The sequence below is a fragment of the Schistocerca serialis genome, chromosome 1, assembly GCF_023864345.2.
Source record: "Schistocerca serialis cubense isolate TAMUIC-IGC-003099 chromosome 1, iqSchSeri2.2, whole genome shotgun sequence".
Lineage (NCBI taxonomy): Eukaryota > Metazoa > Arthropoda > Insecta > Orthoptera > Acrididae > Schistocerca > Schistocerca serialis.
Genome location: NC_064638.1, coordinates 997,877,816 through 997,905,476, shown reverse-complemented (window position 1 = coordinate 997,905,476; position 27,661 = coordinate 997,877,816). Strand labels below are relative to the sequence as shown.

The 27,661-nt window shown below is 44.3% G+C and overlaps 1 protein-coding gene across 1 annotated transcript in view; it reads right to left on the bottom strand.

The window, feature by feature from the left end:
• The window catches only part of LOC126413271 (uncharacterized), a 492,894-nt gene that overhangs the window by 57,497 nt on the left and 407,736 nt on the right, over positions 1 to 27,661 (bottom strand). Inside the window, exon 7 of the mRNA XM_050083175.1 lies at positions 4,647 to 4,707. Within this exon, the coding sequence (XP_049939132.1) occupies positions 4,647 to 4,707 (61 nt within the window). The remainder of the gene's footprint in view (positions 1 to 4,646; positions 4,708 to 27,661) is intronic.

Sequence of the window (27,661 nt, the reverse complement as noted above, 5' to 3'; positions counted from 1 at the left end):
GACTTGACAGAAAATCCTAGGAAGTTCTGGTCTTACGTTAAATCAGTAAGTGGCTCGAAACAGCATATCCAGACACTCCGGGATTATGATGGCATTGAAACAGAGGATGACACGCGTAAAGCTGAAATACTAAACACCTTTTTCCAAAGCTGTTTCACTGAGGAAGACCGCACTGCAGTTCCTTCTCTAAATCCTCGCACAAACGAAAAAATGGCTGACATTGAAATAAGTGTCCAAGGAATAGAAAAGCAACTGGAATCACTCAACAGAGGAAAGTCCACTGGACCTGACGGGATACCAATTCGATTCTACACAGAGTACGCGAAAGAACTTGCCCCCCTTCTAACAGCCGTGTACCGCAAGTCTCTAGAGGAACGGAAGGTTCCAAATGATTGGAAAAGAGCACAGGTACTCCCAGTCTTCAAGAAGGGTCGTCGAGCAGATGCGCAAAACTATAGACCTATATCTCTGACGTCGATCTGTTGTAGAATTTTAGAACATGTTTTTTGCTCGAGTATCATGTCGTTTTTGGAAACCCAGAATCTACTATGTAGGAATCAACATGGATTCCGGAAACAGCGATCGTGTGAGACCCAACTCGCTTTATTTGTTCATGAGACCCAGAAAATATTAGATACAGGCTCCCAGGTAGATGCTATTTTTCTTGACTTCCGGAAGGCGTTCGATACAGTTCCGCACTGTCGCCTGATAAACAAAGTAAGAGCCTACGGAATATCAGACCAGCTGTGTGTCTGGATTGAAGAGTTTTTAGCAAACAGAACACAGCATGTTGTTATCAATGCAGAGACGTCTACAGACGTTAAAGTAACCTCTGGCGTGCCACAGGGGAGTGTTATGGGACCATTGCTTTTCACAATATATATAAATGACCTAGTAGATAGTGTCGGAAGTCCCACGCGGCTTTTCGCGGATGATGCTGTAGTATACAGAGAAGTTGCAGCATTAGAAAATTGTAGCGAAATGCAGGAAGATCTACAGCGGATAGGCACTTGGTGCAGGGAGTGGCAACTGACCCTTAACGTAGACAAATGTAATGTATTGCGAATACATAGAAAGAAGGATCCTTTATTGTATGATTATATGATAGCGGAACAAACACTGGTAGCAGTTACTTCTGTAAAACATCTGGGAGTATGCGTGCGGAACGATTTGAAGTGGAATGATCATATAAAATTAATTGTTGGTAAGGCGGGTACCAGGTTGAGATTCATTGGGAGAGTCCTTAGAAAATGTAGTCCATCAACAAAGGAGGTAGCTTACAAAACACTCGTTCGACCTATACTTGAGTATTGCTCATCAGTGTGGGATCCGTACCAGATCGGGTTGTCGGAGGAGATAGAGAAGATCCAAAGAAGAGTGGCGCGTTTCGTCACAGGGTTATCTGGTAACCATGATAGCGTTACGGAGATGTTTAACAAACTCGAGTGGCAGACTCTGCAAGAGAGGCGCTCTGCATCGCGGTGTAGCTTGCTCGCCAGGTTTCGAGAGGGTGCGTTTCTGGATGAGGTATCGAATATATTGCTTCCCCCTACTTATACCTCCCGAGGAGATCACGAATGTAAAATTAGAGAGATTAGAGCGCGCACGGAGGCTTTCAGACAGTCGTTCTTCCCGCGAACCATACGCGAGTGGAACAGGAAAGGGAGGTAATGACAGTGGCACGTAAAGTGCCCTCCGCCACACACCGTTGGGTGGCTTGCGGAGTATAAATGTAGATGTAGAAGTTCCACTTTAGCAACGGGGGTTACGCCAGTTTCTTTCGGCTACTCTAGTACCGTGTTACGGTATTCTGGCGGGGGAATTTCAGTGTGTCATTACTGCTGATGTGTACCTACAAAACAAACAAAAAATCAATAACGGAACTTTTACTTTTTTCTAGGTGATATTTAATTCTTTATAACCAATCATTCCATACAATATCCTTATCTATATTAAAGATATCTAAACTGTAAAATTAAATTATACTAAGTGGTTCCAAAGATCTTTTCAAGTGTCGAACATCTATTATGTTTATATATAGACTGAAGCTACGAATGAAAATTTGTACCAAGGCCAGGATTCGAACACTGGTCTCCTGCTCACTAGGCAGATGCGCTAACTACTACGCCACCCTAGCTCAATGACTTTGCACGACTGCACGGGCTACACTAGCAGGCCTCCACCTCAATCCAAATTTCCATTCACACTTCAGTTCCCTTGGTATTTGGCACCACATCCCTCCGTAGGGCATCCAACAACCCTATCAACCGATGTCAAACCGAATAATTGCTTGCATAAGGGCCAGACGTTGATCAATGCTTTATTGACTTGATCAATTTGTGAAGTTCTTTCTCTTGACTAACTCATCCAATTTTTCTCAAATTGTAATCACTTGTTTGTCCGTACGTGTTCGTTACATCTACCGATTATAATTCCATCGTGGTCCTTTTTTTTTTGTCTTAGAGGGTACAATGCAAGAGTCCCCCCCCACCCCCCACCCCCCGTACCTGTCGCGGTCGCGTGTCGTCCATCCGTTGGGTATGCAGATGAATTTGGTGACCACTAAGGCCTTGTAACATGCTTACACGCAAAAATGTCGGGAAACCAAAAATTCCAAATAACCTCGATGAAAGATACCTGGAAGCTGTTACTCAACATCAAAGAAAACTGCATCTTCCCCACACTTGTGATTACTTGGGACATGGTGCAGAAACGGCCAACGCTAGTCATCAGATCATTAGGGAAAGTGTTTCTATCATCGTAAGACAACGAATGTATTTAGCGTCTGTAACATGGCTGGCAATCGTGTCGCACACAAAACATGTTAATTTATCAACAGCAACATCTATCGGTATGAAGGTCAATTATCAAAAGGAAATCTGTAACACATAGTGGTTCAAATGGCTCTGAGCACTATGCGACTTAACTTCTGAGGTCATTAGTCGCCTAGAACTTAGAACTAATTAAACCTAACTAACCTAAGGACATCACACACACCCATGCCCGAGGCAGGATTCAAACCTGCGACCGTAGCGGTCGCTCGGCTCCAGATTGTAGCAGAACCGCACGGCCACTCCGGCCGGCCAACACACAGTGGAGAACAAATGTTGTGGCTAGGGGAAATGCGATTCCTACTGGCCTGTTACAACAGTCTCGAGATTATAACAACATTTTAATATTGTTACGAAATTATAAACGACTTGCGCCAGAAGCAATGTACACTGAAGAGCCAAAGAAACTGGTACACTTGCCTAATATCGTGCAGAGCCCACGCGAGCACTCAGAAGTGCACAACACGACGTGCATGGACTCGACTAATGTCTGAGGAAGTGTTGGAGGGAACTGACACCATGAATCCTGCAGGGCTGTCCATAAATTCATAAAAGGACAAGGGGGTGGAGATCTCTTCTGAAGAGCACGTTGCAAGGGATCCCAGATATGCTCAATAACAAACATGTCTGGCGAGTTTGGTGACCAGCGGAAGTGTTTAAACTCAGAATAGTGTTCCTGGAGCCACTCTGTAGCAATTCTGAACGTGTGGGGTGTCTCATTGTCCTGCTAGAATTTCCCAAGTCCGTCGGAATGCACAATGGACGTTAATGGATGCAGGTGACAGACACGTTGCTTACGTACGTGTCGTATCTAGACGTATCAGGGTTCCCATATCACTACAACTGCACACGCCCACACCATTACAGAGCCTCCACCAGCTTGACCAGTCCCCTGATGACTTGCAGAGTCAATAGATTCATGTTGCTGTCTCCATACCTCTGTACGTCCATCCGCTCAATTCAATTTAAAACGAGACTCGTCCAATCGGGCAACGTGTTTCCAGTCATCAAAAGTCCGATGTCGGTGTTGACGGGCCCAGGCGAGGCGTAAAGCTTTGTGTCGTGCAGTCATCAAGGGTGCACGAGTGGGCCTTCGGCTCCGAAATCCCATATAGATGATGCTTCGTTGAATGGTTCGCGCGCTGACACTTTTTGATGGCCCAGCTTTGAAATCTGCAGCAATTTCCGGACGAGTTGGACTTCTGTCACTCCGAACGATTCTTTTCAGTCGTCGTTGGTTCCGTTCTTGCTGGATCTTTTTTCTGCCGTAGCAATGTGGGAGATTTGATGTTTTACCTGATCCCTGATATTCGCGGTACATTCATGTAATGGTTGTACGGGAAAATTCCCACTTCATCGCTACCTCGGAGATGCTGCGTGCCATCACTCGCGCACCGACTATAACACCACGTTCAAACTCACTGAAATGTTCATAACCTGCAGTTGTAACAGCAGTAACCGATCTAAAAACTGCGCCAGGCACTTGGTATCTTACATAGCCGTTGCCGACCGCAGCGCCGTGTTCTGCCAGTTTACATCTTCTTGTATTTGAATACGCATGCCTATAACAGTTTCTTTGGCGCTTCAGTGTACATCCAACGACTGTTGTTTAGCTAGTTACTCAGTGTGCTTCAAATACGCAATTACAATGTCTACAGTGATTTCTCTCACGGATTTCTGACATAGGTAAACCATGCGGTCAAGATGTGAACTTATTAAAATGATACTGAATAACATAAAACAACTCACAATAACATATGTGACTGAACAGTCGATTTTTTCCATGAAATACATATGAATCTGAGTAGAACTCACCTGCAGACGAAATATGCAGTTCTGTTGAGTCCGTGAGTGCAATGAACGCCGATCAGAGAGTCTGGGAAAGAAAGAGACATGGAAGTAAGTTCAGACAATACTGCGCCACAGTTACTGAAGTCATAAGAATGTATTAGCAGTAGAACAGGGTCTCATTACAAGACACGAGCTGTTGGAGATCATTCCTTGATGTGATTTAGTAATACGAATAAAAACCTAAACATGTACCTCTTTAGCTCTGAATGAAATTTTCAATGTGCAGTGGAGTGTGCGCTGGTGAGAAACTTCCTACCAGATCAGAAGTATGAGACAGACTGGGACTCGAGCCCTCGATCTTTCTTTGTCTTTCACGAGCAAGTTTTAGCTTTTGCTCAGTTTCCACCGAGTGTGAGCAAAGTGTCCTACACATAATATAATAACTATCATACAATAATACACTATAATAATTAGGCATAAATGTACAGAATTGCTTAATAGAATAGCAGCAATCACAAAAATAGGCATCTCAAGGTCATCTTGCTGCCATACATTGCCCAGTTAGTGATAACTTCAGATTTAGTAAAAATTTCGAAAAAATGTTAGGCATCACTACTTTTAGTCTATAATATGGCGCAGAGAATTCTTGTCAGCCGCTATTAAAAAAATTAAACATCATCTTAGGAGAACAGAACCACTGACATATTTGGACTGAAAAAATATATGAGTATTCCGAAAGTTTATAGATGCATCTGATACATATTTTATCGTGAAAGAAACTGAGATAAGAAAAACTGTTCCGCCTATGTAACGAAAAATGTCGTCGCCGATGAATTTGCGTTCTGTTAGACCTTGTAGAAACTTAAAGCAAGAAAGTTACTAAAAAACTGTAAAATTAATTTGGTAACATTTAAAACAAAATTATTTCATCATTCTACCTACGAACGCATTTTATTTGTGAGACTCCGTGCGCGGCAGCGCTCTACTACTTGTATGACACCGCCAGGATTTTGATCCCGACGGCTCGCTTTGATCCGACCGAGAGTATTCCCTGCCTACCGAAAACTTTTTGTTTCCAGCTCTTACTGATCCTCCGTCCCTGTACTCATCACCCAAATCACCGATATACACTACAGAAAACTGACTGTAGGTACTTTCAGGCCACTATTTACGTTAAAGGCGAGCAAAGTACATTTCTGCGTATGGTTTTATCAAAGCCCACTTTTACCGAAGATACTACAAGACTGTTGTCCGCAGGAAACAATGAATGCATTTTACACAAAATTCGTTCTTGCGAATTTTTGGCCACCATTATACTTTCTGATCAAAAACCAAATGAGCAGAGAAGACAAAGAACGGAGGTCTCTGAGCTAGAATAATGATTTTTTTTCCCGAAATCACCCTGTATTTGCTTGCAGTCGGATACTCTCATCTGACGTGGTATCTACTTACAGTTATAAATGCTATCTTTGGTCTAAATCGTCGTATTCCGTACGTTTCCGTTTTCATTTATATCCCTTTCTTGGAGAATCAAAACACAGAAACAGGGTGTGACCTTGAGGTGCCTAATTTCGTGTCACTTTAGTAGTAGTAGTAGTAGTAGTAGTAGTAAACAGCTGTACGTTAAATGGCGCCTGTAGAGACTGCAGTGCAAAGAGGGCTTGTAATTTTACTAATGACCATTTCTCACGAAATATTTTCTGAAGAATCGCACACAGGAACAGCATGACTCTTTTGGAATGCACTACACATTTCGTTTCTTTCACATCTGCACCGATTGTTTTCACGCTGGGATCACAATTTTGGCTACTGCTAGCCATCCACGTTTCATCTACCGTTTTAAATAAGCGAAGACTTTTACGGACCTTTGATTTTTATGTACATTATAGGCACAAACACACAGAAAGAGGGAGAGGGAGGGTGGGAGAGAGAGGGGGGGGAGAGGGAGAGGGGGGAGGAGGAAGGGACGTCTTCCTTTCTCTATGTATTAACTATTAATAAGCAACCGTGAACGCATGAAGAAGAGTTAAGTCCATTACGTAATCCGTACTGACTACTGTGGTTTGGCAGCCTATATATAGCATAAGAAACTAGGGTCAAATGAAGTTGTTGTTATCTGAGCTTCATCAGCTGAAGAAGACATTCGAGACTGAGACATGTATCTCTTTTTTGATACGATAGGTGTCTATGGTTGACTATATGAATCAATAACTTGTTCGGACTGACGCATTTTTCGGAGAGGCACTTCGGAAGACAACCACAAACAGATAGAGGCGTCAGAACAACAAAGTCACAACAGCGCTCCTCTCCGGGGAAGATGTAGGAAGCCTGCTTCATCATTTACGCCTAGATGGCGCCAGTCAACATTGGCTATCGGGCGACACGGCTAACAAAACTGTCCCCGTATTAACATAAATTGACACCTCGGACGTCGCCAGCGGATAGCAATCACAGCGGGCACATGTCGCCCGTGGGACGACAACGGCTCGACTAGTCCCCTCCAAAAAACCGAGGACACACTTCTGGAGACGCTGCCATGTGTGACCTGAACTCTCCCGCGATAGTGCTCCAGCAGATTCTTACGGTAACAACAATGAGAAGATCGAAATCAAGCCAGGTGAACAGCTCCCTAGGCTCTTAGCTTCCACAAACCGACAAAATGCGCAATGTGCATTCGATCAACCATATTATGATTACAAATCTTCTGATTCCTTCACCTCCTGAACGCGAAGATAAAACCGTTACAATGAACTCAGATAAAAAACATGACCAATAGTTATTTTTAAAATGATTACTTGTTTACCTATTAGAAGCTGCAGTTATTCAAAAGTAAACTTGTTTAGCTGGTCTTAACTGCAATATCGTCTATCCAAAAAAGTTTACGTTCGAAAATTGATTGACTCCCTCTTTCTCGCCTCTGAGGACGTCTTCTGCAGCGGAGGACCAAACGATACGCACGGAAACATGTCGTAGACCACGGCCTAATGTTCATAAAATAGCGTCAGTATAGATACAACTAACGACCGTGAAAACCAACGTTTTATGATAAATATTACAACGGTACGTTGAAGAAGTGGACAATGACGCTCCGAACACGACCCGAAGTCCAAAGCAGCAAACCAAATAAGTGCACAGTGCGGTCTCATTTTTCTCCTTTCCCTATTTTACCAGTATGTATTTCTTTCGCCACGCAAACGGTCAAAATGCATGTTACTTTTTGTTCCCTGTAAATCTTAGGCTGAACATTGCATCTTTCATCCAAGGAAAATACGCTGGGAAACTTAAATGAAATAGTCGTGACTCCTAACCTCATTCACTTTAAGATCCATTAGACTGACGTTTATTACCGCTGTTGATACTAAACGTGCAAGACAGCCACACTCTGGATTCAAATTGGATATTCCACTGCTGATGAACAAGGAGCAACACAGGTGGGAAACCATATGAAAGCTTGTGTTGCACAGATTTGTGATGATAATGGACTATCTGAGAAGACAGTGAGTGTAGCACCAGTCGGTGTATACAGGGTGTTACAAAAAGGTAAGGCCAAACTTTCAGGAAACATTCCTCACACACAAAGAAAGAAAATATGTTATGTGGACATGTGTCCGGAAGCGCTTACTTTCCATGTTAGAGCTCATTTTATTACTTCTCTTCAAATCACATTAATCATGGAATGGAAACACACGGCAACAGAACGTACCAGCGTGACTTCAAACACTTTGTTACAGGAAATGTTCAAAATGTCCTCCGTTAGCGAGGATACATGCATCCACCCTCCGTCGCATGGAATCCCTGATGCTCTGATGCAGCCCTGGAGAATGGCGTATTGTATCACAGCCGTCCACAATACAATCACGAAGAGTCTGTACATTTGGTACCGGGGTTGCGTAAACAAGAGCTTTCAAATGCCCCCATAAATGAAAGTCAAGAGGGTTGAGGTCAGGAGAGCGTGGAGGCCACGGAATTGGTCCGCCTCTACCAATCCATCGGTCACCGGATCTGTTGTTGAGAAGCGTACGAACACTTCGACTGAAATGTGCAGAAGCTTCATCTTGCATGAACCACATGTTGTGTCGTACTTGTAAAGGCACATGTTCTAGCAGCACAGGTAGAGTATCCCGTATGAAATCATGATAACGTGCTCCATTGAGCGTAGGTGGAAGAACATTGGGCCCAATCAAGACATCACCAACAATGTAGACCAATGAGTCGCTGGTCAACACAAGCACCGAAGTCAACATTACCTTCCTTCAATTGGGCCAACTGGCGGTGAATCGAAGAAATACAGTACATACTGATGAAACTAAAATGAGCTCTAACATGGAAATTAAGCGTTTCCAGACACATGTCCACATAACATCTTTTCTTTATTTGTGTGTGAGGAATGTTTCCTGAAAGTTTGGCCGTACCTTTTTGTAACACCCTGTATATTCAAGGTGTAACGCATCCACAGAACGACCAAGAGGGGAATCCAGAGAATAACTATCCGTTTACGGAATGCCCCTTGTACATACAACGTGCTGATAGAGCAAAAGAAGTTTCTTTATTGCTCTGTACTAAAAATAGTTTAAAAGTCAGATGTATTACAGTGATGTCCGCTTTTTTTACATAAGAGCACTAACTCTGTGCTTGTTACGTACAAGCATTGGGTTTTGACCGTTTCCCTCACCACAATACTGTAGTTTTCATGTTTAACGCCCTAAAGACACGAGCAAAGCTCAAATGGAGAAGTACATGCAGCTATTTAAGGATATCACGGAGATATGATATCTTTTTTACTGGGTGATTTGAACCCTGATCCTGCCGTGCACAAGTCTAGTGGGTTAACCATGGCGCTCGGTGTTCGTGCAAGAATCGTAAAGAAAGCTCGCACGCAATTGTGCAACCATGTTTACCATTATACAAGGGTTGGAACTTTAATAGTGGCAACTATTTATTCACAGCTCGTACAAAATAGATACGTGTTTCAAAGTTTTACTGACCTTCAAAGTAGTCACCAGCATTGTGTAAAACCCGTTGCCAGCGATTTGGAAGTTGTAGAATACTCTCAGCAGTGCCAGTTGTGTTGACAGTTCGAGCTGCGCGGTCTACTGCCCAACGAATTTGTAGCATTTCTGAAGCTAATGCCGTGAAGTGTTTCATTCAGTTTAGAAATCGAGTTGAACACACGAGGGTTTAAGTTAGGGGAGTGCAGTAGGTGGTATAGCACTTAGCAGCCCCATCAGTCAAACAAGTCAGGAACAGCTTGCACTGTGCGTGCTTGAGCATTGTCCTGCAAAATGATGGTCAGGTCCTGCAGAAAGTGTCATCACTTCTGTCTCTATGTTGTTTATTTTTGGAATACAATCTACGAGCATCTTAGAGACAGAAGTGATGACACTTTCTGCAAGATCTGACCATCATTTTGCAGGACAATGCTAAACCACGTACAGTGCCGGCTGTTACTGATTTTTTTGACTGATGGGGCTGCAAAGTGCTATACCACCTACTGCACTCCCCTGACTTAAGCCCTCCTGTGTTCAACTCGATTTCTAAACTGAAGGAAACACTTCACGGCATTAGCTTCAGAAATGCTGCAAATTCGTCGGGCAGTAGACCGCGCAGCTCGAACTGTCAACACAACTGGCACTGCTAAGAGTATTCTAAGACTTCCAAATCGCTGGCAACGGGTTGTACATAATGCTGGTGACTACTTTGAAGGTCAGTGAAACTTTGAAACACGTATCTACTTTGTACGAGCTGTAAATAAACAGTTGCCACTATTAAAGTTCCAACCCTCGTATATTGACGTCATGACACTATTGCTGGGTATTACAAATGGGAATCCACTCTACAAAAACTTTTGTGAAAACACGAAAAAGAATAAATAGTCGAAATTTTTATATTACATATTAAGTACATGGTGATGCACAAATGATTACAATTACAGAACCGTGCGGGATATCACCGAACACTGCAAAGCCGAGACCTCGAGATAATTTCACTTTCTCCATCATATCATCTCTTGTCCCTGACATGAATGTACTGTGGGAAATCGTTTACTGTAACGTTCTATTATGCACAACGATGAGCAGTCCGAAAGACGTAACTAAACTGATGAGATCACGCCTCATTGTACAAGACATGCTTTAATCAACCCACCGATCTCTCTCATTATATGGAAATAGGAACTCTGTCATAACTTTCGTTCAGGGGAGGAAGAGGGGAGGGAAGAGGGGAGGGAAGCAGAGAGAGAGAGAGAGAGAGAGAGAGAGAGAGAGAGAGAGAACCTTGGTGCGAAGCCAACAGTTCCAATTTTTCGCATGGAACAATTTTTGTTTAGAAATTCAGTATCGGTGCCAAAATTTTACAACTGGTCAATAAGACTAATACCCACGTCTTATAGACACGCCCCAAATGTGACAAGCAGCAAAGTATCAAAGCTTTAGTGTTACAACTATAAGCAGCTTCTTTCAGATTTCATGCACGGAATGAAATTCTTCGTTTACTTAAAAATAAAATCGGGTAAGTTATGAGAAACATGAAATTACCATACATTGGTGAAACTGTTCTTCCAGAATCAAAGTAGTGCATTCATCATGATGATACAATATGATGATGAAAACACCGAAAAAGAATAACAAGCCAAACAGTTGCCCAAAACGTTATGAGAATGAAAACCCAGAAGCAGAAGAATAAACCAAACATTTGTCGAAAGTAACCATTCCCCCCGGCAAAAATATTACTCTACTTTACACTTCTAACTTTTCACCTTGAACGCGCATTTCGTGAATGTTGTTATTTTAATTTACCTGAAACAACACCCCGCATCCGGAATAATGAAAATTAGAATAGTCACACCTCTTTTGCTATATCAAAATCGAACATTTTGGCGGTAGCTGAAAACATTTCGGGTTGTTCACCTGCATTACTCCACAGGACATTCGGTTTAGTTCCTACACGATTAGTTCTGGCCTAACACAGACATTAACTGTAAGAGTAACGTCCGAAGAACCATAATTTTTGAGAGATCCTAATTGCCAGTTTGAAGGAAGATAGAGCATATCCTGCAACTGGTTCATTTTCATATGATGTATTTGATTTAAAAAATGAAATATGTTTTATAAAATACATGATACACAATATTCGAATGTATATAAAGCGGGCCTCCTCCGGTTGCAAGGCGTACACTGATCTGCTTACATAGCTCGTACAAAAGGCTACTGAGCAGGCATACTCTCTTCAACTCATTTGTGTTCCGTACCAGAGCCAGATACATCGAAACTTTTATTTAGCCCCTCGAAACGAAATGATGTACTTGATGTCAGTGGAAAGAGGTTACCAATGATAAACAGTTTCACTCATTTCAGCGTCGAGCAAATACTCTCCCGTAGCCAAGTAACACAGCAGCGGAAAAACAAAATCATCACTCTCTTCTTTCCGTAATTTTGGAAAACGCTAGAGCCTCAAAACAGAACATTTCGAAAACTGTCTGCTGTGAAAAGGCGATAGACCCTTCTGTACGAAGCCGCACACTAATAACTTATCCTAGGGTAATATCTGGCACATTCAGATACAGCGTGGACTGATTTCTAAAGGCCAACGCTGTGTCGTAAATGCTACAGCGAAAAGGATAATCTCGTCAATTAGAATCTAGTGCATAGGGAAAGTAACATCCTCTTTTCTCCGGGCTTAGGATCAAGAGACCAAACTGCTGACTTTTTCCTCGTCACCTTCATCATCACGTGTTCCCTAAGCTGCATTTTGTACCGTTTTAGTGCTAAACGTCGTCGTAACTGTCTCCGAAGAGTTTGTCAGGGTGCCAGGCGCTCTGCCTGCCTGACATTTAGCGGTACATGTTGTTGTTGTTGTTGTTGTTGTTGTTGTTGTTGTGGTCTTCAGTCCTGAGACTGGTTTGATGCAGCTCTCCACGCTACTCTATCCTGTGCAAGCTTCTTCATCTCCCAGTACCTACTGCAACCTAAATCCTTCTGAATCTGTTTAGTGTAGTCATCTCTTGCTCTCCCTCTACAATTTTTACCCTCCACGCTGCCCTCCAATACTAAATTTGTGATCCCTTGATGCCTCAGAATACGTCCTACCAAACGATCCCTTCTTCTACTCAAGTTGTGCCACAAACTTCTCTTCTCCCCTATCCTGTTCAATACTTCCTCATTAGTTATGTGATCTACCCATCTAATCTTCAGCATTCTTCTGTAGCACCACATTTCGAAAGCTTCTATTCTCTTCTTGTCCAAACTATTTACCGTCCATGTTTCACTTCCATACATGGCTACACTCCATACAAATACTTCCAGAATGACTTCCTGACACTTAAATCTATACTCGATGTTAACAAATTTCTCTTCTTCAGAAATGCTTTCCTTGCCATTGCCAGTCTATATTTTATATCCTCTCTATTTCGACCATCATCAGTTATTTTGCTCCCCAAATAGCAAAACTCCTTGACTACTTTAAGTGTCTCATTTCCTAATCTAATTCCCTCTGCGTCACCCGACTTAATTAGACTACATTCCATTATCCTCGTTTTGCTTTTGTTGATGCTCATCTTATATCCTCCCTTCAAGACACCATCCATTCCGTTCAACTGTTCTTCCAAGTCCTTTGCTGTCTCTGACAGAATTACAATGTCATCGGCGAACCTCAAAGCTTTTATTTCTTCTCCATGGATTTTAATACCTACTCCAAATTTTTCTTTTGTTTCCTTTACTGCTTGCTCAATATACAGATTGAATAACATCGGGGAGAGGCTACAACCCTGTCTTACTCCCTTCCCAACCACTGCTTCCCTTTCATGTCCCTCGACTCTTATAACTGCCATCTGGTTTCTGTACAAATTGTAAATAGCCTTTCGCTCCCTGTATTTTACCCCTGCCACCTTTAGAATTCGAAGGAGATTATTCCAGTCAACATTGTCAAAAGCTTTCTCTAAGCCTACAAATGCTAGAAACGTAGGTTTGCCTTTCCTTAATCTTTCTTCTAAGATAAGTCGTAAGGTCAGTATTGCCTCACGTGTTCCAGTATTTCTACGGAATCCAAACTCATCTTCCCCGAGGTCGGCTTCTACTAGTTTTTTCATTCGTCTGTAAAGAATTCGTGTTAGTATTTTGCAGCTGCGGCTTATTAAACTGATAGTTCGGTAATTTCCACATCTGTCAACTCCTGCTTTCTTTGGGATTGGAATTATTATATTCTTCTTGAAGTCTGAGGGTATTTCACCTGTCTCATACATCTTGCTCACCAGATGGCAGAGTTTTGTCAGGACTGGCTCTCCCAAGGCCGTCAGTAGTTCCAATGGAATGTTGTCTACTTCCGGGGCCTTGTTTCGACTCAGGTCTTTCAGTGCTCTGTCAAACTCTTCACGCAGTATCGTGTCTCCCATTTCATCTCATCTACATCCTCTTCAATTTCTATAATATTGTCCTCAAGTACATCGCCCTTGTATAGACCCTCTATATACTCCTTCCACCTTTCTGCTTTCCCTTCTTTGCTTAGAACTGGGTTTCCATCTGAGCTCTTGATATTCATACAAGTTGTTCTCTTTTCTCCAAAGGTCTCTTTAATTTTCCTGTAGGCTGTATCTATCTTACCCCTAGTGAGATAAGCCTCTGCATCCTTACATTTGTCCTCTAGCCATCCCTTCTTAGCCATTTTGCACTTCCTGTCGATCTCATTTTTGAGACGTTTGTATTCCTTTTCGCCTGCTTCATTTACTGCATTTTTATACTTTCTCCTTTCATCAATTAAATTCAATATTTCTTCTGTTATCCAAGGATTTCTACTAGCCCTCGTCTTTTTACCTACTTGGTCCTCTGCTGCCTTCACTACTTCATCCCTTAAAGCTACCCATTCTTCTTCCACTGTATTTCTTTCTCCCATTCCTGTCAATTGTTCTCTTATGCTCTCCCTGAAACTCTGTACAACCTCTGGTTCTTTCAGTTTATCCAGGTCCCATCTCCTTAAATTCCCACCTTTTTGCAGTTTCTTCAGTTTTAATCTACAGGTCATAACCAAAAGATTGTGGTCAGAGTCCACATCTGCTCCTGGAAATGTCTTACAATTTAAAACCTGGTTCCTAAATCTCCCTCTTACCATTATATAATCTATCTGAGACCTTTTAGTATCTCCAGGGTTCTTCCATGTATACAACCTTCTATCATGATTCTTAAACCAACTGTTAGCTATGATTAAGTTGTGCTCGGTGCAAAATTCTACCAGGCGGCTTCCTCTTTCATTTCTTAGCCCCAATCCATATTCACCTACTACGTTTCCTTCTCTCCCTTTTCCCACACTCGAATTCCAGTCACCCATGACTATTAAATTTTCGTCTCCCTTCACTATCTGAATAATTTCTTTTATTTCATCATACGTTTCTTCAATTTCTTCGTCATCTGCAGAGCTAGTTGGCATATAAACTTGTACTACAGTAGCAGGTGTGGGCTTCGTATCTATCTTGGCCACAATAATGCGTTCACTATGCTGTTTGTAGTAGCTTGCCCGCATTCCTATTTTCCTATTCATTATTAAACCTACTCCTGCATTACCCCTATTCGACTTTGTCTTTATAACCCTGTTTTCACCTGACAAAAAGTCTTGTTCCTCCTGCCACCGAACTTCACTAATTCCCACTATATCTAACTTTAACCTATCCATTTCCCTTTTTAAATTTTCTAACCTACCTGCCCGATTAAGGGATCTGACATTCCACGCTCCGATCCGTAGAATGCCAGTTTTCTTTCTCCTGATAACGACGTCCTCCTGAGTAGTCCCCGCCTGGAGATCCGAATGGGGGACTATTTTACCTCCGGAATATTTTACCCAAGAGGACGCCATCATCATTTTATCATACAGTAAAGCTGCATGCCCTCGGGAAAAATTACGGCCGTAGTTTCCCCTTGCTTTCAGCCGTTCGCAGTACCAGTACAGCAAGGCCGTTTTGGTTATTGTTACAAGGCCAGATCAGTCAATCATCCAGACTGTAGCCCTTGCAACTACTGAAAAGGCTGCTGCCCCTCTTCAGGAACCACACGTTTGTCTGGCCTCTCAACAGATACCCCTCCGTTGTGGTTGTACCTACGGTACGGCTATCTGTATCGCTGAGGCACGCAAGCCTCCCCACCAACGGCAAGGTCCATGGTTCATTGGGGGGGGGGGGGGGGGGGGGGGGGGGGGGGAGCGGTACATAAGCAACGCTTTTCTTGAAAAAGTCAGATCTAAGCACCGATTCCCCGGATTGTGAGCAGTGCGAAGCCGTGTCATTGGCGTATATCACTGCCCACACATTCAATAGATTAATACGAGGAAAGATGGAAAATTAACCCACAATAATTTTTTCCCCTGGTATTGCAGCTGCAATGTTGACATCTCCCAACTATATAGTTTGAAGTTTGCAGTACGTAGGGTATTTTGTTTCAATGTGGAGCTCTAACGAGATAAGTCTGAACTACGAAACTAACATGGCGCGCATGTTACTATCGTCAACCTGTGAAGAGCGGCGAAGTGTAATTCGATATTTGTGGGACAAAGGACATTAACCGAGTGAAATTCACAGGAACATGCGTGGTCGTGTATGGGGACGACTGTATGGATCGTAGCAATGTCTCCAAGCAGCGTGCATTCTTCCACGAGTGCCGTGTGAATCTTAGTGATCTGCCACGCTCCGGGCGGCCGGTAACAACTGCAACTCCGCAGAATGTCGGAGACATCGAGGCAGCAATTTTGAACGACCACCGTGTTCAACTGCGAACCTTATCGCAACACTTCAACATTTCCCACGGTGCAGTGTACGATATTGTTCACGACACGCTGAACTTTCGTAAAGTTAGTGCTCGACAGGTGCCTAAGAACCTGACATATCCACAAGGACCAGCGAATGATGATCAGCTTGGATCAATCACGCGTCAGGCCGCATGACTTTCTCAAAGGAATCGTCACTGGTGATCAGTCGTGGGCGTACTACTACACGCCCGAAGCCAAGCAGGCCTTTACGGAGTGGAAACATGCTGGTTCTTCAGTACGAAAAAATTCAATGTGGCTCAGTCTGACAGGAAAGGGCATAAGGCGGTGTTCTGGGATATGCATGGTGTGTTTTGGGTGGACTTTGCTGAATGCTGTAGCCTACGTTAAATCTTCAGTTAAGTTGCGTCGTGTCCTTCGTGACGAACGCCACAATATTATTGCTGACGGTGTAAAACTTCTTCGTGACAATGCTCGCCCCCATGTTGCTGCTCCTCTTCGTGAAAAAATCGCCAAATTTGGGTGCTCCAGCATCCAGTCCGAACCTTGCACTGTTTGACTTTTATCTGTTTGGTCCTACGAAGAAATTCCTGGCCGACCAACGCTTTGTGACAGATGCGGAAGTGAAATCAGTAGTCCGCAGATGGCTGTACTCCAACCAAACGGACTTATACGAACAGGTCATATCTAAACTGGTACCACGATGGATGAAACGTGTTAGAACGTTGGTGACTATATACAAAAGTAAGTAAAAGATGTAAAGTCATTTGTGTTTTTTTTATTTGTTATATATTAAACTTTTTATAATAAAATTACTGTGTTTTACTTTCCGATCTTGCGTCATATTTATTATACGTGACAGATCAGATGTGTGTGAAATCTTATGGTACTTAACTGCTAAGGTCATCAGTCCCTAAGCTTACAGACTACTTAACCTAAATTATCCTAAGGACAAACACACACACCCATGCCCGGGGGAGGACTCGAACCTCCGCCGGGACCGGCCGCACAGTCCATGACTGCAGCGCCCTACACGGCTCGGCTAATCCCGCGCGGCTAAACGTGACAGCAATAAACGTTTTCTACGACTTGTTTTCCGCAATTAGTGAGTGGACTAAGAAGATCACAGAAATGAAAGAAGTGGAGAAACACTGAGCTGTATTATTACGTGTACAACAGGCACAATGTCAAGAAGAGAGGTCATGCACAGAAGCTAAATGTAGTGCCAACAGACGTCAGAATTCTTGAGTGATGTGGACGGAAGTATCATCAGCTCCAGTTGTTTGCACATCGCTCGTCATTTTACAAACCGCAATAAACTTGTAATCTGTATCTTGGAATTCTCGGCAATTATACAACGATTCACAAATAATGGCGGATTGAGACACAGACGGGGATTGCAGTGTCGCGCTTCTAGCGACCGTTATGACTCTATAGGTTCCTACACGTGCTTGTCTCTTGAAACCACGTGGTTATTCTGCAAATTATGTCTCTCGCTCGCTTATACAGAACTTGCCACTTATGAACACTATCAGTGGCGACAGCTCGATACAAATGGAATAACAATTTACCAAATGACTCGCTACGTTTACGTTTAATGCTCACACTGGCTACAACATCCACATAAGGGCGCTCAGAACACTACTGAACGCACGTGTGCTGTCGGAGAACGCGTGACGTAGATGCGCAGAACAAGTCTAGACTCCACTGCCATCGTTCGTTACTCCAGCTGTAATACCGAGCAGTGAGCCCTTCTTCGACAGGGCAAAGTCAACCGTTTGACGCCGGTTGAAGATGTTATTGTCCCACTGAGAGAGGTGGGGCGAGTGGCGCCAACGACGGGGCGGAGCTGGGTTCGAGGCCGCCGCTGCCGTTGCGTGGGGCCCCATCAGTCAAGGGCGGCGGCTACCGCTGTTTGTTATCGGCGGTCGCAGCATCAATCTCGGCGCTGTCCGCGGCTGCGTGGCCACACAGCACGCGGCTGCTCGCCTCGCCTCGCCTCGCTCTTTCCGGCGCATAATGAGCTCGCCAGGGCCAGCGGCTGTTTATTCAGGCGGCGCGGCCGGCGTGCCAGCCCGGCCACCGCTTCCGACTCTCTCGGCTGTCCAGGCCCCTGAAGGGGTCAGCATCCTTACTGCCACTGCCGCTGCCGTGTCCACCACGGCGGACGTCTGTTCACAGTAGAATAATATGGAGAGCTGACTCAGCCGCATTAACATCTCTTCTGGACTTTTAAACACATTACAGTTTTCAGCTATATGCCACCATGTTGCTACTGCACTTTTCTAAAATGTCCTAATCATTTTCTATTAGACAGTCATATCGGTCTCTCCGTATCTCCTGGAATCCAGCAGCGGACTCCCTTGGTTCACGACCACCCATTTACCTAGCTACAAGTCCCAACAGCTCCCACTTCATTTTCATTCCGTTCACAACGACGTCTTCCATCCATTCTGTTCCCTAACCCACCTGTTTGTTTTCCTGTCCCTCCTAGCAGTTCTCAACGTGTACTTCTCTCCTCTTCTCGCTGAGCCATCCTCCGTATTAGCTCGGTCTCTGCATCGAAAGTCCCTATTTCGCTGCGGTAAGTCAATACTGATAACAAGACCTATTCTCTGCCTTCCGCTTTACACACATCGGAAGCTTGGTTTTGAGAATTCTACTTAATTTAGCAAAGCACCCCACGCTCAGTTCCACTTGTGGATGGTACACAAGAATGGCGTCTATCGCTGAAAGAGCGAATTTTTCAAATTTTCATGTAATCGTCATTAACAACATGTGCGTGAGACATACTATGTGTGTGACTCGTCCTACCACATGCACCCTCGAAAACTTGAGAGTCGGCTCTTCCGTCATGAACTATACTTTCCTGGGAACGTGTAAAGTGGCGTTTTTTTATCGTCTGCGTGATTTTTTGCGGTAAATCAGGATGCCCAAGCACAGCTGCAAATCTCTACTATAAATCTTGCTTTATCTGTCCTTTAGTCCAAGGTGGAAAGGGTCTCAGAGCGAGGCAACATACCCACAATGGGTCAGACGACGGCCTCGCAAAGAAACTCCACTGTGTATGAATTACCCCTTCATCCATTAAATCTACTTCAGCACATACTCTCTCCACAACTAAGTTTATGTGTTCAATAAAATCTTCTCGGTTTACAAGCCGCGTCATTTCGAATACAAAACTCGAGCTTTTCGATAGCTGTATCCGCCATCGTCATCAGGAGTTGATATCAGCGAATGCCGGGTGGGTTGCACAGTGTTCTGCTTTTATGGATGGAATGGAAGCGTCTGGAACCATCCACAGAGAACCGGAGTGGCGCATGCGCGGAAGACAAGTTGGGCAGACAGCTTCTAGCGCCGGCCGAAGTGGCCGCGCGGTTCTGGCGCTGCAGTCTGGAACCGTGAGACCGCTACGGTCGCTGGTTCGAATCCTGCCTCGGGCATGGATGTGTGTGATGTGCTTAGATTAGTTAGGTTTAACTAGTTCTAAGTTCTAGGGGACTAATGACCTCAGCAGTTGAGTCCCATAGTGCTCAGAGCCATTTGAACCATTTTGAACAGCTTCTAGCGGCTTCCGTCGCCGCAAGACCGAGTTGCGTCACATGGCGCGAGCGGCTGGCGCCACGTTTGAAACAGCCCCTCCCGCGTCCCTACAACCGTCAACCCTAAGTCCTTCATTTCGCTCAATATCCAAAGCCCACCCCTGTGCCCTACTAAGGGTGTACGCCTGGTCTCTGTTGAAGCAGTTGCTATTCTAAATTTCGGCCGATTTTTTAATAACAGAATTCCAGTGTGATGGTCTTTGAGGCAAAATTCTCTTTTTTTTTTTTCAAATTGTATGTTATACCCGTTTTCTCGGCAATGTTCGGCCACGTCCGACTTCTCAAATTCCCTTTGTCTGATATGTTGTGAATGGAATGCTCTGCACAATGCTCGGCAACAGTGCGAATGATTTTACCATGTAATTGCTACCACATTCAAAGGGGACACCATACATGTGCTTCAAATGCTGAAATTGTGACTCTAGATGATCGTCGTCAGAAATCTTTGCGCTTTGTACTAACGCGTCCCGTACCGCTTTTGTGTGTACATGGTGGTGAAAATTGTTTGCGTTTAAGTTCCTGTCAGTGTGCGTAGATTTCTTGTACACTGAATGACCTTCCGTTCGACTAAAACATCCAAGAACGGAAGCTTGCCATCCCTCTGCAACTCGACAGTAAATTTTATGTTGAGATGGACACCGTTCATGTGGTCTACAAACTGCTGCAGTACATTCTCGACATGAGGCTACATCAAGAAGGTGTTGTGCACGTACCATGGGCAGTAAGATGATCGCAACCTTGCAGGGTTCAGAGCTTGCTCCACAAAGAGCTCCGCGAAAAAGTTCGCGAGGCCGGAGACAGTGGGGATCCAATGGCTATGTCATGTCATCTCGTAATATTCGCTGCGGTACAGAAAGTACGTTGTCGTTAAGGCGTGGCGGAACAGTTTGACGATCTCAGGTGGAAGCTGTTGGGCCAAAAGATCCAGTGTGTCTTGTACCGGCATTCTCGTAAAAAGTGAGGCAACGTCCAGGCTAACGATTATGTCATTTTGGCCTACCTTCATTTTTCTGAGGGTCTCAACGAATGACTGCGAGTTAATAACGTGATATTCGCAGTGCCCCAATCTGGGTGCTGATAACCCCGCCAGACATCTTACAGGACTCTTATCCCGCCGTAATGGATTATTCTGACTGATATCAGTAGTCAAATAATATTGGCTTAGCACCACGTGAATGAATGATCGTGGGCTAAGGAAGTTCGCTTTTAGATTTAAAATGATCAGAAGATTGATATGACGATCAGATAAACAATGGGTGAATGAAATTAGAAGACGTGCAGTAGCAATTTGGAAGCCTACACATTATTTTGAGGGGTAGCTGCCAATAATCCCTGCACCGAGATTTGAATACGTGACACATAGAAGCAATTTTCTAATAATGCGATCTCATGTGTTGCTGACGAAGCACTCGACCTTTCCACGGAATACGTATGACCCGTATGGTCCAGGTCAGCACATGCGGAACAAGTCAATCCAAGTCTAAAGGACACGTGCTGACTAACAACGGGATGCATGAAATCCACGACACGGAAAATCGTTGGATTTCCAGGTCCTCAAGAGCGAAACTAATGTTTTCCAATAGCATAACAAACATACATCAGTAATTCAGGGCTGTATTCCTGTGAATTTGTCGTTCGACCATTCGAAGAAACTGGGGCGATCTGTACATCTTTCCTATAACATCGTATGCTTTCCATTACTTTATGAAAAAATATATCCATGGCAGAGGCAGGCGAATATTCAGACTTGGAACAACTTTGAAATATAGAAAGGTATTGGTCGCACAATTCTTTATTAAGCGTTACGCGTTACAAAATTTCATCATTAGATGAAGCTGCGTGCCAGCTTCCGTCTCATGATACAATTTTGAAACACGTAACGCTTAATAAAGAATTGTGCGACGAATACCTTTCTATATTTCTTAGTTGTGCCAAATGGTATGCTTTGTTCTCCAGGGACTTACTGTTTGCATCTACGACGTGAGACGCCAGTTCTTTCCCATATTCGATATAACCTCGCGGAACGAAATATTAATCACCCCCTTAAAAGAGCGCGCTGACCGCTTTGGAGCTCTGTACATGGTATAGGACTGGAACCGACAGTCATGTGACCTCCACTGCTGACGCAACACATGGCAGTGAAGTTGTTTGTATGTGGCAGTTGGCTGTATGGAGACAACGCAGAAAGAAGGGTTAACGTGACAGAATGGCTGAAAGAAGCTGCTACGTTCAGACGAGCACGTTATCACACCGCGAGTGATGATGTCCGCCTTGGTGCATCAACGCAGGCTCTCCGACGAGTCGAAAGCAACGGTTTACCACTCGAAGCTTTGCAACACGGCCTAAGAACAGTGGTCGCAGAAAGATACTGAACGACAAGAACCAGGGGCTAGGGTCACACCTTATCAAGGACAATTCTCCCAGTGAATGCAGGTCCATTTCCCGAGCGATCATTCCGAAGGAAACTGCAATGATCATGTGGAGTCGATAGCTCCCAAAAGGCACAACAGCACTTTAAACTGCTCGGCTTCGCTCAGTCCGGAACCGCGTGACTGCTACGGTCGCAGGTTCGAATCCTGCCTCGGGCATGGATGTGTGTGATGTCCTTAGGTTAGTTATGTTTAAGTAGTTCTAAGTTCTAGGGGACTGATGACCACAGCAGTTAAGTCCCATAGTGCTCAGAGCCATTTTTGCTCGGCTTCATTGCGCCGCCGGCCGAAGTGGCCGTGCGGTTAAAGGCGCTGCAGTCTGGAACCGCAAGACCGCTACGGTCGCAGGTTCGAATCCTGCCACGGGCATGGATGTTTGTGGTGTCTTTAGGTTAATTAGGTTTAACTAGTTCTAAGTTCTAGGGGACTAATGACCTCAGCAGTTGAGTCCCATAGTGCTCAGAGCCATTTGAACCATTTTTTCATTGCGCCAAGTCTTGATAGTAGCTGACTGGAGGCATGTACTGTGGGCTGTGAAACGAAATGATCCTACGGTATTGATGGATGGGAAGATCGGCCGCCGAGTTGCAAGTCTTTTCAGTCGACGCCACATTGGGCGACTTCAGTGTTGATGATGATGATGATGATGATGATGATGATGATGATGAGGTAAAAACAACACCCAGTTCGCGAGCGGAGATCTCCATGTGGACGGCAATCGAACCCAGGCCCGCTACATGGCAGTCAAAAGCTCTGACCACTCGCTACGGGCGGACTACTGTGGCCTGAGAACTGCGTAAGTTGTCTCTTTTTAAATCGTGCTCGGTGTCGAGTGCACCGCTGGCCGAGTGAAGCATTTAACCCCAGTATGTGGAGGATGTAGTCCGCCTCCGCAGCTGAGCGGTCAGCGCGGCTGACTGCCAAGCGGTACTGGCAGATATTTTTCTTTGGTGGGGGGACTGGCTACACTCAGCCTCCTGATGCCGATTTAGGAGCTACTTGGCCGAGTAGTAGTGTCTCGAGGTCATGAAAGCGACCAGGAAAGCGGTGTGCTGACCCCACGCCCATCCATACGGCATCCAATGACGCCACTGGAGGTCGGTCGGAACGGATGAGTCCGCCAAGGCCTGTGGAGAGTGTTTACATTTGTATGAGGAGGATGAACACGGTGTCCATAAATTATCTTTACAGCTTATGATCTTATGAGTTTAATAATTTTATACTAGATATTAACAAATTTTTTTCAACACGTGACAAGATAACTCTCATTTTCCCCCCTTTTTTTCCTACCCTCCAGGTGAGGCAATTATGACACACAACTGAACTTGAAAACTTGATGAAATATGGAGGTCGCATGAGAAAGTTCAATGTGTGGCCTGTTTCATAAACACGACGTCCGATACCCAAGTGCAACGAATCTTTCGAACGCGGTGAAACGAAGGCAACCACCGTCCTGACCAATTATTCGGGCTTGGCATACGTCATTTATGGAAACAGATAATATTCTTCATAAAAAGGGGTGCGGGTCGCCCATCTGTTTCAGATGCCAAAGTGGGCAAGGCAGGACAGGCATTTGCAAGAAGTCCGACAATATTGGAGCATACGGCGCCAGATAGTTAGAAGTCAGACGATCAAATGTGAACAATGTTTTGAATAAGAGAGCACGGCTATATCCCTACAACGTGCAGCTGCTTCGGGCATAAAAGCCCACGGAAAAGATTTGTTTCTCCGATGAGGCAACGTTTTATGTATACGGCAAACTGAATCGTCATAACGTTCGTATATGGGGTTCACAGCATTCTCATGCTACACGTGGGAAGGAAGGGGACAGTCCCATGGTCAATGTTTGGTGTCGACTGATGCACAGTTGCATCACTGGTCTATTCTTTTTCATCGAGTCTGCCGTCAACGGTGGTGTTTACCAGGACACATTACAAGAGTTGGCTCTCCCACAACTGGAACACCTGCAGCTTGACTTCATATTACGGAGGGATAGGGCATCACCCCACTGGTCCATAAATTTCGGCAATTTCTAGATGAAACGTTTCCGGATAGGTGGATTGGACGAGATGGTCCAATTCGATGGCCGCCACGATCCCCTCACCTCGCACCACTATTCTTCCTGTGGAGTTTTTTTTAAAGGATCTGTTCTACGCAACCTAGTTTATAGAGATCTACAGAACTTCAAGGCACGCACTTGCAATGCATTTGAACGTGTCACCGTGGATATCTCGAATAGTACGAGGGGAGATATGGAATTCCGACTAAACATTATCCGAGCCACTAAGGGTGCACGCACTGACGTGTATGAATGAGGAAACAAAACTTAATCAGTTATATTATCGCATGTTGAAAACCATTTATTAAAATCCAGTATAGTCTTCAGGGTATTGAAGTCTCAAGCTGTAAAGATAATTCGTGGATACCGTACAGTTCAGATCTGAGGCGGTTCTGTGACGTTTTGGGAGTGCCTACCGCAAGTCATGGGCCCAGTCAGTCACGTAACCGTAAACATAGCGAACCAGGATGTTTATTTGTACGTACTAGATAGCTACGTACAGCCCTTTTCCTAAACTTTCTGGATGAGTATGATGTGGACAGTCTCGTCTTGCAGGGTGACAACAATGTCGTTTACAGGTCTGCGCCTATACGCTCCTGTTTTACGTTACGAACGCTCAGGCACCCTGTACCACCTCAACCAGCCCGCTAAATCAGTCGAGAATCGCACAGAAAATGTCCGCGACTATCTGGGCCAGTGGTTGAAACGTAGCAGTCAACATTCCAGCAGTTCGGTAGCTCTAATCATCAATGAAGGGATTCATACGAAGACGGCAGACCTGAAGAAACTTGCTGACTTTCTTCCTCGATGAACTGACGCCACTATCAAGTCTAGAGAAGGTGTTCCCCGCTATTAGAGTTATGTCTCCTGTGAAGACTAAGTTTTTGTGTATTGTGTTTAGGATCCGACAGGTAACATAACGAAGTGCAGTGGCGTTCACTGTACCTGGCGAACAGGGTTCCTGCGTGATTCTGCAACCATTTCTTTGCCTCTGCAACACAAATTAAGACACAGCAACAGAAATCAGTGGGTGAACAAATACGGCATTCGGTAGCGAGTAGAATATCGTGTAGTGCAGACTTTCCTAAACGGTCGGTAATGTGGGTGGGAGACGGCGCCTCCACTTGTTGCGACACGGCGGCGCTTTATCGCCGGCCACCGCTCGCGTCGGCGTAAATCTCAGCAGCGCAGCACTGCGCCGTGCCCACCCCGGACAACATTCCTACGGAGGCTCGCCACGTCAGCGCCCCGGCGATTTCTCACACCTCGGCCTGTTCACGGCTTACACTACGGAGATTTACAGCGACGCCCGCTCAATGACAATCTTTTTTTTAAGAAAAAGTGCCATTCTTATTTGGAAGGAACATATCACGACGAAAAGCAAGTGCTTTTCAACACTGAGGACGCGCCCAACTATCTCGGACCAGCCTTAGGTTTGTTTTATTACTCTTTTACTGGCCATCTCCGGGGGACTACACCACGCACCACCCGCTACGTCTTGCGACCATCGTTTCCTCCCAGTTCGTTTTTGGCTACGACTCTGATGATCATGTAATGCACACAGCGTTCCACAGAGCCACAGAGCACTGAATTATCTGCTGTATAACGAGTCAGATGGAGTCAATGCCATATCTTAGTAGTTCCCTAAAACCAGTGGAATGCCGTCCGTGCATTGGACTAAATTATATGTTCTCCACAGTTTCTGAAGCAGAAAACTCAGTATCAAGTCAAGAGAAAAACAACTGTGATGATTACACTATGAAGAAGGAACGGGTCTATAAATATGAAATCTATGGAAAAAGTGCTATTTTAGACGCCAAATGGCGTTCATTTAAACTGGGCGAAATTCCGCTGTTGGCAAACTGGACTCAATTTGTGAGAGCGGCGGTTCAAACCACCGTTCGACCATTCAGATTTAAGACACCGACAAATGCCAGGAGGGTTTCTTTAAAAACAGCACACCTGATTTCGTTCTTCATCCTTCGCTAAACTGAGTTCGTGGTCCGACTCTAAACCCCATTTACACTAACGACTTTCTTGTATCAATTGATTACTCGAGGCAAGTGGATCTACTGCAGCGCCCCTGTACTGAGTATCGTGTGATTCGAATGGTCACTTTGGTTTGCACGTCAGCGCCACAACTGCGCAAGTTGTGAAAGCTCAATAGTGTATGCGATGTTATGAAAGACGACCCTTTCTACGAAAAGGGCTAAATATAGTAACAAAACGTAGGAAGCAGCAATGACAATAGAGTTTTTTAATGACCAAAGCAGAATTCATAGTGGAGCTTCTTGTCAAACTTCGCGTAGTAAATTCTTTACAAACCCGAGAACTGAACGAATATGGTGTCACCCAAACGTAAAAGAACAGATACATTTATCTGTTCGATAAAATATTTTCTTGCAAACGTATCACACATCAAACAATATACAGAATGCAGCAAATAACGCCTTTTTGCTTTAACCTTTGTATTTTGTTTATTTTCTAAGTGCCAAATGACAACGAAAATTATTTTTCTTGACAAATAATTCAGACTTTTACTTCACTGAAATAATTTTCTTTAAAACTAGTTTATATATTTACGTTCTTATATATAAACACACTGTAGGCTTTTTCTGTGTTAAACGCAAATATCAACACGGTTGTAGATATTTCGTCTCTCCTGTATGAGAACGCTAGTAGGAAAAATACCAGGGCCTACTGAAACTCTTTCCACTGTGTTACGCAAGCAAATCAAACAACACAAGAAAGATTACGAAGACACGAAAGCACAAAATCCATTTCTATAATAGGAGTGACATCGACCAGAACAAGTTAACTTACGATGTTAGCAGACGCCGTCACAGGTCGTTGTTTCTGCGCATGAGCAGCAAAGTCGGAAATTCCACACTCGGCACAATCTGTAGCCCACTGACGTCATACAAAGACTTCCGTTTTGGTTGGTTACCGATTTACACATAGGCAGGCACTTCGAGCAATCAATGTTGACCACAAAGTCGCTCGTGTAAATATTCTCTTCGCCTCTGAGACGTTAAATCTTCACCTTCTTTCTTCCTTTTTTTTAAAAATTAAATGCAAGCAAAATAAATGGATAGCGTTGTAGATGCACAGTAAAAAAAACTGCAAACACTGCAAACCTAAATCTATGCCGAGCATTGTCACACCCAGTACGCGTTTCAATCTGCGGTCTGCAGAACACGCAATTCTGTA